This window comes from Phytophthora sojae, assembly GCF_000149755.1.
Source record: "Phytophthora sojae unplaced genomic scaffold PHYSOscaffold_6, whole genome shotgun sequence".
Lineage (NCBI taxonomy): Eukaryota > Oomycota > Peronosporomycetes > Peronosporales > Peronosporaceae > Phytophthora > Phytophthora sojae.
This window is the reverse complement of record NW_009258120.1, coordinates 3632700-3650678: the sequence shown is the minus strand read 5'-3', so window position 1 is coordinate 3650678 and position 17979 is coordinate 3632700. Positions and strand designations below refer to the sequence as shown.

The 17979-nt window shown below is 55.3% G+C and overlaps 7 protein-coding genes across 7 annotated transcripts; 4 read left to right on the top strand and 3 right to left on the bottom strand.

The window, feature by feature from the left end:
* Positions 1–1442: 1442 nt before the first annotated feature.
* Positions 1443–1697, top strand: PHYSODRAFT_513013 (hypothetical protein; the record flags this gene model as incomplete). Its single annotated transcript, XM_009533179.1, has 1 exon — positions 1443–1697. The coding sequence occupies one exon, from the start codon at positions 1443–1445 to the stop codon at positions 1695–1697; it is 255 nt and encodes an 84-aa protein (XP_009531474.1).
* A 2332-nt stretch (positions 1698–4029) lies between these two features.
* Positions 4030–4595, top strand: PHYSODRAFT_256140 (hypothetical protein; the record flags this gene model as incomplete). The annotated part of the gene is made up of 2 exons (XM_009533178.1): positions 4030–4179; positions 4209–4595. 2 exons carry the CDS (start codon positions 4030–4032, stop codon positions 4593–4595), a joined length of 537 nt encoding a protein of 178 aa, XP_009531473.1.
* A 746-nt stretch (positions 4596–5341) lies between these two features.
* PHYSODRAFT_335721 (hypothetical protein) lies at positions 5342–5674 on the top strand (the record flags this gene model as incomplete). Its single annotated transcript, XM_009533177.1, has 1 exon — positions 5342–5674. One exon carries the CDS (start codon positions 5342–5344, stop codon positions 5672–5674), a length of 333 nt encoding a protein of 110 aa, XP_009531472.1.
* Positions 5675–5748: 74 nt separating this feature from the next.
* On the top strand, positions 5749–6099 carry PHYSODRAFT_335720 (hypothetical protein; the record flags this gene model as incomplete). The annotated part of the gene is made up of 1 exon (XM_009533176.1): positions 5749–6099. One exon carries the CDS (start codon positions 5749–5751, stop codon positions 6097–6099), a length of 351 nt encoding a protein of 116 aa, XP_009531471.1.
* Positions 6100–6394: 295 nt separating this feature from the next.
* Positions 6395–6709, bottom strand: PHYSODRAFT_408134 (hypothetical protein; the record flags this gene model as incomplete). The annotated part of the gene is made up of 1 exon (XM_009533175.1): positions 6395–6709. A coding segment is annotated over one exon (315 nt), but the record flags the coding sequence as incomplete, so codon positions are not given.
* Positions 6710–8413: 1704 nt separating this feature from the next.
* Positions 8414–8979, bottom strand: PHYSODRAFT_355041 (hypothetical protein). The gene has a single exon (XM_009533174.1). The coding sequence runs from the start codon at positions 8912–8914 to the stop codon at positions 8546–8548; it is 369 nt and encodes a 122-aa protein (XP_009531469.1). The 5' UTR covers positions 8915–8979; the 3' UTR covers positions 8414–8545.
* Positions 8980–17490: 8511 nt separating this feature from the next.
* On the bottom strand, positions 17491–17957 carry PHYSODRAFT_335716 (hypothetical protein; the record flags this gene model as incomplete). Its single annotated transcript, XM_009533173.1, has 3 exons — positions 17491–17576; positions 17671–17858; positions 17905–17957. 3 exons carry the CDS (start codon positions 17955–17957, stop codon positions 17491–17493), a joined length of 327 nt encoding a protein of 108 aa, XP_009531468.1.
* Between the last annotated feature and the right edge of the window lie 22 nt (positions 17958–17979).

The following is a 17979-nucleotide window of genomic DNA, read 5'->3' as shown; positions in this document are numbered from 1 at the left end:
GCGCTTGTACAGTAGACGAGCTGTGAGGTTGTCACATGCTTGGGGACGCTTTTGGTGCACTCGCTGGTGCAGGCAGGCCGCCACATCGTCGGGCGCCCTGACTGCACATCCTGCAGGAAAGTTTTTCTGCTTGGAGCGCAGCAGCCGCGGCCTGGTGACTCGAGCAATCCACCTCGCGAGCAAGTGCACGGGTCGTTGCTTGTCGCCCGAAGGTAGCGCTCCAATTCTCGGAGTCGGCTTGGAAGCAAGGTTGTCTGCTTTAACAGCGCTGGGGTTAGTCGCGGTTGACGATCACGACTGTGGGGACCATTCATTGAGGTCCGCTTCCCGACGATCCGATCTCTCCGGGTAGTCATAACATGCACCTTGGTTTTAGGATATCGGCTTACATAAGTTCCTCTTTAGATAATTATATACCTTTCATATATCATGTTGTCAAACTATATACCTATTAGTAGTCATGCCAAAACAACGGCTTCTGATTGGTCCGAAGCCTTCAGAAGCTATTGCGCTCGTCGCCCGCGTCGACATGGAGGAATTGCAGCTTGCAGCATGCTGCAAGACCCCCCGAAGACGTCCGGACGCCCCGCACACTTCAAGCAGGCAAAAATGCTGCGGGAACCGGCACGTCGGCTTTGCGAGCGCGATGCGCCGGGCGAGCGGCGCGCGATTGAAGTTGGAGCCTCGTCGCAGGTCGAGTACGCGCGGGCAACGGCTTGTTCGTCACATCCTGCATTTCGCGATCGTGGCGTCCATACAGCGCTGTTTGAGGCCATGCCGAGGAACGGCAGGGGGCGAAAGGAGAACTGGTCTGTCGGTATTGTTTGATTCGATGGACTGAACCATCGACGGCATCCACGCTCACAAAAACTCCAGGGGATTCATGCTCTGCTCGCGGGACTTTGCTGGTACATGGAGGGGGGGGAGGGGGCTGGAATTGCTGCTGCTCAAGGTTGCATGTGCTGGGTCTGGGTAACTGCTGGTTTGATACAGCGTGAGAGTGTGGAAAGCAGGACTTAAAACGAGTATGGCATTCAGCCGCATTTTATTGCGAAAGAATGCCAATCGCTTGGTACGTCCGACACTATGGCAGAAGTGGTGCTTTATACGAGTCTGTTGTGTCAACGACGGTCGACGGTCAGAGCTCATGGCAGGACGATGAAAAACAATCGAACAGCCCAGTTCAACTGCACCCACTCAGCGTGACCGATGTTGTAACTCCTCCGAACTCCAGCGAGGTGCTGCTGCGGAATGGTAACCGTGCTTGACGCTCTGAGTGCAACAAGATGAAGTGCGTGCTTGTTCGCATTGGCAGTGGCAAATGGTGAAGATGTTGTTCACACCAGAATTAGTGACGTTGTTGCAAAGCCACAGCCAACATCATCGACGTTGGCAGCAACCTCCCTCAAAAGACAACTCCAATATTTCTTCGGTTTTTATGTATGATCGAGCGCAAGAAGCGCTTCATGGACGCAGCGCAGGTGCCCATGGAGTACGACGCTGTCACCAACATGATGGAGCCCAAGGAGCCGATCTGCAACCTCTCGCACGAGGAAGTGATGATGCTCGAGATCATGCTCTTCGACGATGAGGACAGCGAGGGCTGCATGGGCCCCGGCGAGGGCATGGCGTACCCTGGCTTCCCCATCGCGACGTACCCGACACCGAGCATGCCGTCCGGCAACATGTCGCTGTAGGCGCCACCGACAGCCGACACTACGATGTTTACCGGGGACTGCGTACTACAAAAAAAAATCCTCGCAGCAATTCCTCGTATCACTCTAGGCTGCCCGCGGCACCCAGATTGATGAACTCAGCAAATACATGTAAAATAGTGAGTTGCTACTGGCAGCCCCCCCCCCCCCCAGTTGCAGCAAAAAAAAAACTGCCGGAGGCACTGCCGAAGCGAGTCGGACCAATGCTTTGGTTGACCCTGCTTGTTCTCGCATAATGTGAGTTGCAGTGCATTCCTAGCGTGCCCTGCGTCGGACCATCGCGCGTTGCTAGGCGCGGGTCGGAATCAAGGTGCCAACTGGCTGGCCCGGCGTGATTTGCATGCCTGCCCAAGTTGAAGTGAACCTCCGTAACGACATGGCTTCACCTCGCAAAGACATCGCGGACGTAGCACCATGCTGCATGGTCTAGTTGGCAAGTACTGCAGCGGCAGCAATCGAACCGGCGAGGAAGTGCGGCGCTACCAGCAAGTAAAGGCGAATTACATTTACATGCTATGCATCTTCATATAAACTTAAGACAATTACTGACGGACAAAAGCTTCCTGCGCGGCAATGTGCGCTAGCCGAAGCGATTTTAGAGCTTCAGATAACGAATCTTGGCTGTTGGAAGCGTTAGGGCCTTGAACGGCGGTCTCGACTGGGATTCACGCAGGCTCAGCGGCTTCTGTTTCCGGTTCGCCCATCAGCGAAGAATGGAGGGCCCTGAAGACGTCGTAGATGAACTCCTCGTCCTTCGGGTCCAACACGAAGCATTCCCGGTGCTCTTCCAAGCTCGGAGGGGGATCGCGATACACGAAACGATGGGAACCAATCCCATAGCTCACGAGAACCTCGGCTTGCTGAAGATGTTGCAGTACTTGTGGCGTCTGAAGAGTCAACTCCCTGGCACACACGAACGTTGTGGTGCCGATGGCAAATGCCAGGCCATGCAGGACATTCCCTCCCACCGGATCGGTAACGAATCCGTACTTGTAAAGGCAGAAATGCCCGTGATCCTCGAGATTGAAGCGTGGCTCCAACGGTAGCGTGCGGAAATGCTGGCGCACTGTTCCAAGCTTCAAACAATACACCATCGACTTGGTGCGGACGCTACCGAGCTTGAAGCGAAGTCGTTCGACGGGATGAGAACGCCGAAAAGCAGCTCGGATCCATTTCGCGATGTCCGCTCTTGCTAGGAGCTCGCGGATGTGCACCAGAGCTTTGTCCCGCTTCTTGGGGTTGTAGACGCAGAGTCTCCCCGGCGCGTAGCGCCCTCGGTCGTACAGGACAAACGGCAGGTGCTCGCGCTTCAGCAGTTTGACTACGCTGCAGCCGCTCTCGAATCTGCGCCCCATCCGGTAGACCTCGTTCATATCCACGAGTATCTTGCCCTCATGCGCATATTGGACCTTGAAGGCCTTGAGTTCGTCCAGCTCAGAGTCCTCGATCCACACGAACACCTCCTATTCATGCGGCGGCTCAAGGTTTTGCAGGTCAGCGAGAGTGATCATGGTGTGCGACAATTTCGAAATGGCAGCAAAGACCCACCATGGAACATCAACGAAACCTGTATCACCCACCAGCGCCTCTTGAGCGCCAGACTATTAGCCTCAAAGCCAACGTGCTGGACCTCATTGAGCTATATTGGTTGGTTCAACTTCCGCTCGTATACGTGTAAGTTTGCACATGTAGTATCTAAGTGTTTTTTTCTTTAATGCCCCAACCTATCGCAGAGGGTAGGGTAGGGATTTACATCACAAGTGTGCCGGATGGAGGTAGCGAGGGTCGCTCTTGGGTCAACGCAGGTCAAGAGCTACCTCCACATGGTAAAATCGTGCTGCCCGGCACCTGTGCCCCTGGATCTTCTCACAAGCTGGATCTGGGAGCAAACCCGTCCGTCCTGTACGCACACACTGCGTACGAAATGTTTACAGCCACGGCTTGTCAGATCACCTTAATGCAACGCAACTCTACCTGCAGCTGTATGCTGGCCACGGCCGTGGTGACCCCACAAGCTCCGCTCGCCTCTGGTAATCCGATGGGGCCAGCGGGTTAACATAGCAACGGGATCAGTCAATGCGGTCACGTGAATTTGCCGTCTGTGTCAGCCTGTCGGCTTGCCCTGCCGGCTTGCTTGCTTGCCTGCCTGCCTCACTCCTTCGTCACCTCCTCATTCTCAAATCTACTCGCTTGACCGTCACCCATCGAAGCAAGCCGCTCGATCTATCTCCGCCAGAGCTAGCACTCGCACACGCACCCACCTCATCGGACCAAGTCTCCCCTAGAACCAACCAATCAACCAACCAAGTATACCATGTTCAGCCTCAACCTCAGCAGCAGCAAGATCTTGGCCCTGTGCCTCGCGGGTGCAGCCGTGGCAAGCGGTGCGCGTGCCGAGACAGAGGTCGCTGAGACCTTGGGCTTGCTCGGTGTGCCTGGCGCCGGCTACGGCGTGGGCCCCGCCGTCAGTGTGGGCGTGCCTGGCCTCGCGAGTGTCGGCGTCGGTGTGGTCTCGGCGCGCACGTGGGTGTGGGCTTGCCTGGCGTCGGTTATCCTGCCGGCTATCCTGCCGGCTACCCTGTGAACGGCGCTCCGCCGACCGGTATCTACAATGCTCCCCCGACCGTCGTCAACAGCGCCCCTACCAGCACCGGCACTTCCTACACTAACGCTGTGCCTGGTGGTGGGAACGCGGATGCGAACGCGAACGCCGGCAACAACCCTTCGTCGGCGTCAGTGACGAACAGCAACGGTGCTGCCGCTGCGACGGTCGGCGCGTCGGCCAGCGCCACGGCGAGTGCGTCTGCAGGTGCATCGGCAAGAGCCACGGCTGGCACGTCGTCTCAGAAGTCGTACCGACAGCTTCGCTCGCTGGAGTAAGGTGCCGCCCGAGTCAGCACCGTTGTCGTTCGACTGGTCTCGTCAGTATCCGTTAGCGTTTGTTTGGTGTCAGTCAGTCCAAGGGTTAAGCTAGTCTCACTAGGATACATACAATGTTTTCAATGCAATCGATGGTTTCATGGATGCCCTTGTTGCTTGTCGTCCGTTGGTGTGTGTATACTGTACTGTACTGTAGTGAAGGGTACACCCCAGTGTTATCAATGAGATGTTAAATATCCTGACAAGTTCTTTTTGAATGGAACCCGTATGGCTGCGAATACCTAGCGTGCGCGGGCGATAGAAGCCTCTGTCGGTACGGTGCTGCTTGTGCGCGTCGTTCGCAAACGTTACGCCATCTTGGATATCAAAGGTCGCGCAACTTCAACAACGAGCATACAAACTTCAATACGTTTTCGAGCATACAAACTTCAGCTGACAAATTGTGTCGAATCACAACCCAGAAGACCAAAACGTATCCGGTCATACCATGACGGTGCTGACAGCCGCCTACACCTGCCGACACGATCTACCATTGGTAGAAATGCTGAATTTCTACGATTGGTCTAAACGGCAACATTTTAGCACTTCTTGCATTTTCATTTGCGTGGTCATGATCGCGGCGACCATGAGCGCAGCGGCGCCCCCGAGCGCAGTAGCAGCGCCGAGACCTTCGCTACGCCCCCTCCCCTCCAGGCCCCGAGTGCATGCCATGCCAGTCTTGCACAGGCTCGAGAACGATCTCAAGGATGGCTCGTCACCTCCGGCAACCGGCTCACCGCCTCGCCGAGTGTGAGGGCACGTGCCCTCGCAGCCAGCCCAGGTCACCCAGGACACGAAGGGCGAAGACGTCAGGCACCGGGGGAGGTGATCCCAAGAGCGCGGAGGACGATGGGCTGTCCAAGAGTACGGAGCACGGCTTGGAGATCAAGGGCACGAAGGACGGCAGAAACACCAAGGGCGCGACGGACGGCGGAGACACCAAGTCCGTGTTGGACAGCGGGGAGACCAAGAGCGCGAAGGGCGGCGAAGGCATCAAGTGCGCGGAGGGCAAGAGCGAGGGGGAGGACGGCCGACAATAAGTCTGCGCCTGGCGGCCGTTTACACGGTTTCCACCCGCCCTCGCTGGACGACACGCGCATGAAGCAAGGACAAGATGATGAAGAAGGTACCCAAGACGGAGAAGGTGCGAAGATCAGAGCAGCAGGCAGCAGACACAGCAGCACGCGGCGCTGCAGAGCCAGCTGAGGGGCCCGCCCCCGCAGCAGTAGCTGGCCTCGCCAAGCAGCAGCACCAGCAGCAGTGCCAGCACCAGCACCAGCACCAGCAGCGCGGCGACTGCGCGCCAACGGCTCCGAGTTTTCGAGCCCTGGGGTGGCGAGGGGTACGCTCGGTGCTGTCAAGTTGGGAAGAGGGGGACGTGGCATACCGCTTCTACTGGTGGTGCCACCGCCGCTGCGCGGTGAAGCGACGCTTTCTACTGGTGCGACGGTGCGTAGTGCTGTAGTGCGCAAGTAGCCATTGCATTTATTGATTTAATAATGAATATTATTATAGATTTTCAATATCTGCTAGTTCATGTTTCGCTTTGATCTCTCTACAGTAGTCACTTGCATGTGTCGCTGGTGGCTCCTCAGCTGCAGCGACAACAGTCCCATGAGCAACGCCTTCGTTTCGTTTCACAGTGAGGTACATTGATGTCACTTAACTTCTTTGGCTAACGACAGTTATGGCCTTGTCGGTGGTCGTCTCTAACCGACCGCCCTATGAAACGGAGCCAGAGCCACCTCCACACACTAACGGGTGAAGTCCACGAACTCCGAGGAGTTCTCATCACTGTTCTTCTCCATCCAGTGACCTACGTCGCCGGAAGCGTAGTTGTACACGTCGTCCCACGTCGAGCCGGAGCCGCAAATTCGAGTGGGTATCTTTTGAAAACTGCGGCGTGAATCCATCGCCATGTTGGCGAGGGCGTCCGCCATTCTGTTGTGAGCACGCAAGTGGTGCTGCCACGTCGTTACCGCCAGTTTGTCTGCCAGCCGCCGGCTTTGCCAGTATAGCGGTTGTATGTGCTTAGCTCGAGGCGGAGTCCGCGTCTTCTGCTGATGAATGATGAGGTTGCTGTCTCCTACCACATGAAGTGGGGTCCAGCCAAAATGAATGCACGCCTTGAGCCCCGTCAGTAGCCCCATGTTCTCCGCCACGTTGTTGGTCGTGCTGGCCGCCGCGTAGGACATACTAATGACCCAACAGATCTCATGATCACCCTGTCCGTTTCCGATGCGGACCACGGCAGCACCACTACTGCCAGGGCGGGAATTACCACGCGAGCCGCCATCGAAAAACAAAAGGTAGCGGGCCCGTCCAGTTGGGGCCGCGTCGAGCGTCGGCTCCCACGCGGATATGGGCACACGACGCATCGTCCGGGCCGCCATCTCGAGAACATCCCGCTGAAGACTTCGACCGAGATGTAGATGTACAGTGTCATACCCGTGGCGCAGTCTGGATACTAACAAGGCCCGGTGGTAGTCTTCTGTAACTGTGTTGAGCGGGTCAAAGAACGCCACACGCCACCTCCATATATCGTGGAAGTAGAGCGCCACGCCGACTCGCCAACAGCTCTCCATTACCTTGGTCACCGCCACCGTTAACTGGTCAACCGGACGTCGCTCCAGACTGGGGAAGAGGTGCTCTACCATTGTCCACACTCCCGCAGGCACCTGAGGAAGGAGTAAGCTAAAACATGACTCCTCGAGACGCGCCCGAGGCATACCCATCGCTAACCAGCGCCATGAGCAACGCCTTACCTGAAGCCTCTTTGTGTCATCGCATGCGGGTAAGACGTTGCCGAGAAAACTCGATTGAATTTGTGATGTAAGTGAAGGCGCGCTTCCAACAGGCAAACAGACGCAATACAAACTCAATGTGAAGTGTCGGCAGAAAGCAAAATAGGGTGAGAAATGGTGTAGCACGATTATGATCAACAGCTTTTATCTTGCAGTGTAGGAAACTACCGTTTCTAGCATTGTCTGGTCGCGAGGAGCACAGTTTTAGCGCAAGTTGTTTTTGTGCGTTGGTGTGTACAGTACAGGGTGCGCGGCATATTCATTCATGCTATAGCCTCTTACAACCTCACAATTGAAGACAACCTTCATGAACTTCTCGGCATCGGCACTTAACCCTTTAGCTACGAGCTTTGCAGTGTAGGTCCCCCTAGACATGTACCATAACCAACCACAACGCGATTTCGGACCATTTAGACCAATGGCAGCTCTCGTCAACCCCTCAACAAACCTGTACTTATGGATTTTGGTTTTCGTGTGTTTTGCCGCTCGATAGTTGTAGAATAGAAGAGAACCTGCCCGAGTCTTATATCGGTACGCACCAGCTTGTTGATTTGCTCACATGTGGCTATGGTACAGGTCCGCTTGGACCTGTTGGCTGACTCTGCGAGCTTCTACCTAGCCCGTACAATGTATTATAGCCAATTGTAGTCAATTATGAGCTGTCGTATAGGTCAGACTGGACCCGTACGAAGCCTCGTAGCTAAAGGGTTAAGGGCGTCGATCCTGAAAGAACAATGTGGATCTTAACCTCCAGCTACTCCGAATGCGAGCACGATGCGCTCGAAGAAGTGGACTAGCGACATCCCAATACAGGTACTTCAAGCAACAGGCACGCCTGTAGTTAGCCGCAGTCCCCTCCCTTAGTGGTTAGTTACACAAAAGTGAAGCCATCCGAGGCTGTCCATACAGCTCTTCTAGCTGTCCTCCCAGGATAATTGCACTATTCGGGCGAAACGTACATTTTGGAGCGGAAATGACAAGAGCAAACACTTTTTTTGCTTGAATTTGTGTAAGGGACCTTTCAATACAGTAATCGCTACCAGAGTATGACTGCTGTACTAGCTGTAAGGATGCCTGGATGCGCGTTAAGGTACGCGATCAGTTGTTTCAGTTGGCCGCCTTATAAACCTCCTTCATCGCCCACGCCAAGTTGTTATCGGCATCCCTCGCGGTCTGGATCACTTTCTTCCGTTTAGCCCTCTGTTTAAAAAATTTCTTCACAGCAGTGACGGGATTCAGCTTCTTCACTGCATCCTTGAGGGCTCCAAAGCTCCTCTGTTCGTCTTGCTCGTAATCGACTTTATCTTTTTCGACCCGACGCAGTAGCCGAGCGCTGTTCGCGTCGATGAAGTCGCCACTAGCGGGCGAATCTCCGTTGGCAATCCCGGCTTTGGAATCCTTGGTCAACGTGAGCGCAGTGCCGGTGGTATGGAAAGTGGCGGCGATCACCAGCACAAGGATGGAAGTAAGGCGCATACTCGGCGTTCGTTCGATGAGATCTTCAGCGGGGAGACTTGGAGGGCTTGCTATGCACTGCAGAGCGAATGACGGAGTGGTGTGTGGGTGGATGTCTGCTGAGAGCTCGCCAGTGGCGATGCTGCTGTGGTGTCGTGTACTCGTTTGAACTCCGTGGTTTTCCTGTCCTTCCTCACAACGCTGACGATGCAGACGATTGCGCTTTGTTATCTGGGCATTCCACGTCAGGGTCAAGCTGACAGCTGTTGACCGTCAACAGCTGCTGCAAATCGCATAACGACACCAGCGATTACAGCCTGCAAATTGCCCTGCGATTCGCTGGTGTGAACTGCACAAAGATAAGAGACCACTTTCCGCGCCCGTTTATAGAACCACGGATGGTTCTTCAACAGGCAAATTCGAAATGGTTCAGGAGCAAAGCAGTTTGCCTCTACTGTAATTCGAAGGTAAGCCTTAGTGAGTGATAGAACAGCATAACAGGCTTAATTTGGCAATTTCACTCGCCGCAAACAACGTAATTATACCATGAATCGTGGTCGTGTCCACATAATTTGCTAATGCACTTCAGAAGTAACAATTTGGCGCTGCGCCATTGGCGCAATATACAGCTATACAACGTATCTAGCGTACTTCATTTGTTTAACCCCAGTTGACCCTTTGCTGGGCAAATCGAAGGCCAATGAGCGACTTCACCTATTTTTTTTTAATATACTGTACATGTAATACTAGAGGTACGGCGATTGAGGGAAATCAATGTTGGTGCAGAAAATTAGAGTTCCTCGTATGTCTTAGTAAGACTCAAACTTACAGCTTCTACCGGCAGGGCTTGGTAGTAATCCGCAGAACATAGTACTATAGTACGTTAGTTACCTGTATCTTTATGGTTCTACTATTACTACAGTACCCAGTAACTCACCCATGCCCCCAACACTGCTATCGAGGTACTGCCGACCTCAACCATTTGAAAACGAAAACCAAATGACACATACAGACCCGTTCTCTCTCTACCCCTCGTTCACCGAGTGTGGTCCCACAGCCGAAAGCTCGGATGTATCCGTGGGGTGAGTGAACAGTGATTGTTGGTGATGTTTATGGTTTAGCAGCGGTATTGGAGCCGATACGGTGGTAAACAACTTGCTGCTCAGCATAATACAGGCGTCCCCGGGCTAGTCCCGGCTGTATATTTTAATGTACCTCGCACAGGAAGTACAACAAGCTCTCAAGATTTGCACGCATCGTGTACTCGTTTGAACTCCGTGGTTTTCCTGTCCTTCCTTACAACGATAACGATGCAGACGATTGCGCTTTGTTATCTGGGCATTCCACGTCAGGGTCAAGCTGACAGCTGTTGACCGTCAACAGCTGCTGCAAATCGCATAACGACACCAGCGATTACAGCCTGCAAATTGCCCTGCGATTCGCTGGTGTGAACTGCACAAAGATAAGAGACCACTTTCCGCGCCCGTTTATAGAACCACGGATGGTTCTTCAACAGGCAAATTCGAAATGGTTCAGGAGCAAAGCAGTTTGCCTCTACTGTAATTCGAAGGTAAGCCTTAGTGAGTGATAGAACAGCATAACAGGCTTAATTTGGCAATTTCACTCGCCGCAAACAACGTAATTATACCATGAATCGTGGTCGTGTCCACATAATTTGCTAATGCACTTCAGAAGTAACAATTTGGCGCTGCGCCATTGGCGCAATATACAGCTATACAACGTATCTAGCGTACTTCATTTGTTTAACCCCAGTTGACCCTTTGCTGGGCAAATCGAAGGCCAATGAGCGACTTCACCTATTTTTTTTTAATATACTGTACATGTAATACTAGAGGTACGGCGATTGAGGGAAATCAATGTTGGTGCAGAAAATTAGAGTTCCTCGTATGTCTTAGTAAGACTCAAACTTACAGCTTCTACCGGCAGGGCTTGGTAGTAATCCGCAGAACATAGTACTATAGTACGTTAGTTACCTGTATCTTTATGGTTCTACTATTACTACAGTACCCAGTAACTCACCCATGCCCCCAACACTGCTATCGAGGTACTGCCGACCTCAACCATTTGAAAACGAAAACCAAATGACACATACAGACCCGTTCTCTCTCTACCCCTCGTTCACCGAGTGTGGTCCCACAGCCGAAAGCTCGGATGTATCCGTGGGGTGAGTGAACAGTGATTGTTGGTGATGTTTATGGTTTAGCAGCGGTATTGGAGCCGATACGGTGGTAAACAACTTGCTGCTCAGCATAATACAGGCGTCCCCGGGCTAGTCCCGGCTGTATATTTTAATGTACCTCGCACAGGAAGTACAACAAGCTCTCAAGATTTGCACGCTACTTCTGCAAAAATATTGATTTAGATGAGTGTACAGCGATATCTACTGCGACAAGTGGCACGTTGCGGGAATACCTCCACCGTATTCTTGAGCTAAGCTTGTAGTAAGTCAGTACATTCTCATTTATGTTCAGACCGCGTGAATCTTGTTGATTCGCAAACATCATAAGTACCACTGTGGCGAATAGGCCGGGGACGCCTGTACTCGAATTGCAGCAGCTGTTGACGGTCAACAGCTGTCAGCTTGACCCTGACGTGGAATGCCCAGATAACAAAGCGCAATCGTCTGCATCGTTATCGTTGTAAGGAAGGACAGGAAAACCACGGAGTTCAAACGAGTACACGATACAGTGTGTATTCCATTCGCTGGGGTGTAGGGGAGTGTTTTTAAGGATGTCCAAGTGTTTTATCTGGAGAACTTTGATTCATATAAGTAATCAGGTTAGAGCATCTCCACCGGTCGTGAGTAAAACTAAATTTTTACCCCTTTTCTGTCAATATGTCATTATAGTTTTAGTTTTGTACAGCTCCAACGGTTTGAGTAAATGCTGAGCAAATTCCTCCATTTTTTACGCAGATCAAATTTTTGCACAAGTTTGCCTATGGGGGAGGCTTTGAGTAAAAGGTTGAAGAAATGTCGACCAGCCAGTAGTAGGGCCTAGTCGAGCGCTCTAAGCAGCGCAAGCGTCACAGACCGCAGTGTCGCCCATGCTACGTCATCCCTGGGTCTTCGTCAACGTGTTCCCGGGCCCGTTTTCATCTTTATAGGGTGCCGTGCATCACGACGCATCCTGTGGACGTGGCGACCCAAGTACACGTCTTCATCTCCGGCATGAGCGCTGGCTACTAGCGCGTCTACCTAACCCGGGCGACCCCATCGACACTCGAAAAGGCCTTCGTGATCGCGATTCGTGAAGACTATAGTGTGACTGCATCGCAGGTTTCCACGTTGCTCGGGCTCCGGTTCCCAAGCTGGAGCCGATGGAGGTCGATCCAATTTAACAGTATGGTGGACGTCGGGTGCCGACGTCGTCAGTCAGGCCGGCCACGGCAACGGCAACGCGCACTCCTCGTTCGATGCGTTGCTACCGCTGTGGGAAACCTGGACATCGCGCAGCTATTTGCCGCGCCCCGGCGCCGATGCAGGCGAACGTCCCGATCGCGCACGACGTCGCCGCTCCAAAACACGGCGACAACCAGTAGGTGCGGGGCACCCTACTGGTCGTGGAAGGAGCGATGGTTCTCTGGTGGCTGAACCACCTCCAAGCCCTCCCGTACTCCATGCACAACTCTTTGCCAACACCTCCGGCGGTGACACGAGGCTGATTGTGTTCAGCCTCCACGCCGAGAGCTTGTCGGTTTTACCGGCGGACATGAGCATTCGTGAAGATCCTGGAGACATGATCGTGAAGTACGCTGATGGGAAGACGCGGCGCTCGGCGACCTTCGCGTACGAGTTCGACGGGTTCCGCAGTTCCGAGGAGTTCTTGGTGATCGTGCTGAGCGGCTCGTTCGACTGCGTCTTCGGCATCCCGTAGCTCAGCCTGAGATGACGGGTACAGTCCGTCCCCGAGACATTGATGTGAATGCAGTGTTGGTGTTCCTATGTGGAAAGCCGAACCAGTGGTCGCATGTTGCCGTCTTGGACTCCGACTCCATGACACATGCTGCGCACGAAGCGTGCGATGGCCCTTCGTGTGCGGTGTGCGAACTCGCAGCCTGCGCCGGTCCTGAGCAGGAACCTCAGGACGTGTCTGACGTGGTCGAGCATGGGTTCCCAGCAGCGGTTCTCGAACACAGACACTGACGTGGTCGAGCCATGTCCGGACGAGCAGCAGCTCTCCAACGTTGAAGAGCAAGAAGATGTGGTTGAGCGTGGCCTCCCACACCCGGTCGAGCATCGGTTCGGTTGCGACTGAGGCGGAAATGCTCTCAGTCCTGGTGGGGGACGACGCGGAGACGACTCCGCATATACGCAACGTCGAAGTCGCACGTCATGTGCGGCGCCACCGAGATCACTCGGACGCCTGGACCCTCGTGGAAAGACTGTCTCCGTGACTTGAAGAAGGGCGAGGTCGAGCAGGTGTGCACGATCGTCGCCGAAGACGCCGAGTCGAGCGCGGCTAGCACTACCCGAGCGTCGGACCCAGCATCCGACGCCAGGATGCGCCCGAAAGTAGCTGAGCCAAAGAACGCACGCAGCTCAGTCGTTGCCAGCACTTGAATCAGCCGGCAACCCAGTCGCTCCACTCGTGCGTGAGTTCATGGAAATCTTCCCGGACAAGGTCCCAGCGGTTCTTCCACCCGACCGCGGAGTTCGGTGCAAGATATACCTCGTGCCCGGTGCGAAGTACTGCGTGACACGGCAGTGGCCGCTTCCACGCGACTAAGTTGAAGCCATCGACGCCATTTTCGAGAGTCGCCGGCAAGCCGGCCACGTCAGAGAGAGCCTGTCTCCGCATTCCAGTCCGACGTTCTGCGTGAAGAAAGCAACTGGCGGCGGGAGGATCGTCCATGCCTTCAACAAGCTCAACGACGCCGCCATACCGGCGCAAACGCCGATCCCGAGGAAGGACATGGAGCTGGACACCATGTCTGGCAGCACCAAGTACAGTGCCATTGATCTGATGCACGGCTTTTATCAGATCTTGATGCGCGAGGACGACGTGCCGCTGACAGCGGTCAGCACGCTGAGCGGGATGTTGTGGGCAGAGGTTAGGATAATCGACCAAATCATGGTATTAGTATTACTGGCCCTACTGGAGGTCCGGTAAAAATATCGGTTATACAATACTTTCGTATAGAAAACAAGTATCGGGTAATACTTTATGCTAGTACAAATTTATGTGGCCCACATTAGCTCGGCTTCGCCAGTGGCGAGTCTATACTGAGCCCAAAAAACAGTTCAACGCTGAAGCGTTCCTATCACCTTGACGATCCGAATGGCATTGAAGACCTTCTTCATAGTATCCATACGCCGGTCCTTATGTTGCAGAGGCAGCCAAGACAAGCGTAGCGCGACCTGAAGATGTGGCTATGTAGGGGTAGTCCCGCGGCACTGGTCTTATTTAACACAGCCAGGGAAATATTTTTGTGGGTAGTTGGGAATTATGTCGGTAGCTTGGTTTAGTGATCGAACGCAAACTTCCCCTTTGCATTTAGATAGAAGTTTCTGTTAAGGTCGTGGTAGACGTTGGCACGGACCCTCGCGCTGGTCCCGCGGCCCGACGGGTATCGAATAGCACCGCGGAGGACGTATCACAGCCGTGCCGAGGGCGACATGACAGACGTCAAGATACACCTACAACACCTGCGGAAGGTGTGCGCGGGGATGAGGGAGAACAAGTTGTACGCTAACTTGAAGAAGTGCATCTTCTGCGCTCCCAAGATCCCTGTGCTCGGGAGATACGACAGCGCGGAAGGTGTCCGAGCTGACCCCTAGAAGATCGACGTTATCTGCGTGTGGCCCACGCCGCGGGATCAGAATCAGCTCCGACAGTGGCTGGGGCTCGCGACGTATCTCCACCACTACTTGAAGTCTTCGCTTCGACCATTCGTCCGCTGTCCCAGCTCCTTAAGACAGACACCACGTGGACGTGGCGTCCCTAGCATCAGCTCGCCTTTGACGCGGTGAAGAAGAGCTTCTCTACCGCGCCCATCCTAATGCTGCCCGATCACGCGAAGCCTTTCTAAGTGGTGTGCGACGCACGCGCCTTCGCAATCGGCTGCGCCCTAGTGCAGTTTGATGATGAGGGACGCGAACGAGTGGTGAGCTACCAGTCGCGTCAGCTGAAGCCAGCGGAGCGGCACTACCCCGTGCACGAGAAAAAGCTGCTCGCCATGCGCTATGCACTCATCAAGTTCCGCGTATTCTTGTTGAGTGAACAGACCTTCGCCGTCTACACCGATCATGCGTTTCTGCGGATAGCGACGAAGAGCCCTCACTTGTCCCAGCGCATGGCTCGCTTGCTCTTGCTATTCTACGAGTACAACATCGTCGTACACTACAAGTCGGGCAAGACCAACATCTTTGTTGACGCGCTCTCGCGCCGGCCAGACTACGTGCAGTCGGGTCGCCACGCAGTTGGCGACGAGGATGACGACGAGTGCTGTGTGTGTGGCTGAAGAAGTCGCTGCTGTCGACGTCGCAGCGACCAGCCCGCTCCGAAATAATCAAGTACCTACGCGATCCATCAGCAGCGGCGCGGCGCCACTTATCTCCCCGTAGTCGCGCCCGGATCGATCGCTAAGAGCTGCGGTCCCGCCGCGCATCGTCGTTCCGCTCGACGACGATTTTCGAGCTCGACTGATTCACGAGTTCCCCGACACGCCCAGCGGCGGCCACCTCGGACGCGAGAAGCCATTCGCGTCGCTGTCCCGAGACTTCTACTGGCCGCATATGTACAAGTGGGTACAGAAGTGGGTACGCTCCTGCGAAGCGTCCAGCGTGGTAAGCCATCTCCGACGAAGCAGGCTCCGTTTCGACCTTTCCCTGTGGCGGTCAAACCCTGGTCTTCGGTGAGCATGGATTTTGCCTTTGGATTGCCTCGCGACCGGCAAGGCCGCACTGGTGTTCTCGTTTTTGTCGATCGTCTCAGCAAGATGGTGCATCTTGCTCCTGACGCTACCACCATCACCACACAACATTCTGCGGTGATCTTCCTCGACATCGTCCACCGCCATCCTGGTCTTCCGACCTCAATCGTGTCGGATCGAGATCCCCGCTTCACCGCCTTTTGGACCGAGTTGTTCAAGTTGGTGGGAACTCGGTTGGCGATGTCCACCGCGTCGCACCCGGAGACAGATGGCCAGACCGAACGTGCGAATAGGGTCGTCGAAGACGTGTTGAGGGGCTTCCCCACGTCCTTCAAGTCATGGAGCTCGTTCCTGCCCATGGTCGACTTTGCCATCAACAATGCGGAACACGAGTCAACGGGGCTCACCCCGTTCGACATCAACTTCGGGCGACACCCGCGTGTTCCGGCGCTCCTCGGTGTGGAGCGCTCGACTGGCCTGGATGGATAGGCTGACAGGGGCGCTGAAGCTGCTGGCGACACCGGTCGTGAGGCCACTCACGTGGTAGACTCTGCACGGATGAACGGGGTCACTACGCGACATGGAGCTCGATCAACAGCCAGAGGAATGCGCACGCGTGCCGCCACGACGGCGGTATCGGAGAGGCCAACCGCTTCTCCTGCAGGCGAGCCACGCATGTGGGTGCCACCACGAGGGCGACACCATCCAACATCGCAGCCTGGACGCGTTGGACACTGATTGATCCGAGTCAGCGTCGTCGTGTAGTTGAGTATCAAGACGCGCCGGGCGCGGTGGAAGCCGCCGCGTCTCCTCCTGCAAATTCGACCCCAATCCTGAACCACAGTCGCGTGGTGTAGCGGCTGCCACCGAGTTCCTGCAGCGTCGCCAATCCGACGTCCGCTATGTGCATGGCCCGATCGTGACGGCCGTCGACCACCAGAAAGCGAATGCCGATCGCCGTGACCGCAAGAACTTCGAGCGATTTGCTGTGGGCGACCGTGTCCTTTTATCCATGGCCGGCATTCAACCTAAACTGGTAGTGGACGCGAATAAGCTCGCACCTCGCTTTATTAGACCGTTCAAGATAAGATATAGGTGACGCCTACACACTACAGCTACCTACAGCTTTGCGACTTCATCCTACCTTCTACGTCGGTCGCCTGCGACGCTACCTGGTAGTGACTATCCCCAGCGACGAGTGCCCCGACGCGGTTCCTGCGGCGCCTACTCCTGACGCGGCGCCTCCTGCCAGCGCACACGACGACGCAGGTCTTCATTCTTCCGCTGGAGCGCGTTAAGCCACTGATTCATCCGATCCAGACGCTGAGCTATCTCAGCCTCCGGAAAGCGATCGCGCCCCTCCGTTCGAGCGCGGCGGTCCTGCCCCTCTACTGGATAGTGCGAGCAACGTTCGCCATATCGTGGAGGAGATTCTACGGCACGACGATACTCGTGCTGCCCCACGAAGAGGTTAGCGTCTCCCACCGTGACGCTGCCGTTCCTGCACACCGCCAGTATCTTGTGCGTTGGCTGGGCCCGATGCCGGATAGCTGGGAGCCGCGGGCGGTGCTGTTTGCGGACGTTCCGGACTGGGTGGCAGCGTACGAGGCAAGCCTCGCACCGGTGGTAAGTCCTCCAGGTGGCGCGGCGCTCGCCCGCCGCGCCTAAAGGCGTCCAGCGCCTCGCGGTATCGTCCAGTCACGTCACGCTCCGTCCTCGACAATGTGGTGTCTTCGAGGATGTCCAGCCATTCCAGCGTGTTGGTCCGCGGGCAACACCCGCGTCAGCTCTGACAGCCATCCAGAAAGTGTACGAGGCAGCGGCGGCGATTGGACTCCCACAACAGCGCGCAAACCTGCGAGGCCAAAGCCCGAGAGCCATACGAGCATGCGTCGCCTCACGCACCTCCAGCTTCCGGACGAACGCAGCCCCGGTCGCCGTGTTCCAGCGCTCGAGGAACACGGTCCACGCCGAATCCAGCGATCTCAGGGTCACGCCGCCGATCGGCGTGACGGGCTTGCTCCGCGTCGCGAGCCAACGCCGGAAGATCTCGGCCATCTCATCGTCGCCTCTGCCCCACCACGACGGCGCTGCAGTCGTACAGCGCCCATCGCTACAACGTCTCCTCGTAGGCGCCGTGCTCCTCGGGCGCGGTGCTCCCCGCGCCCATGTTTCTGCTTCTCGACTTGAAT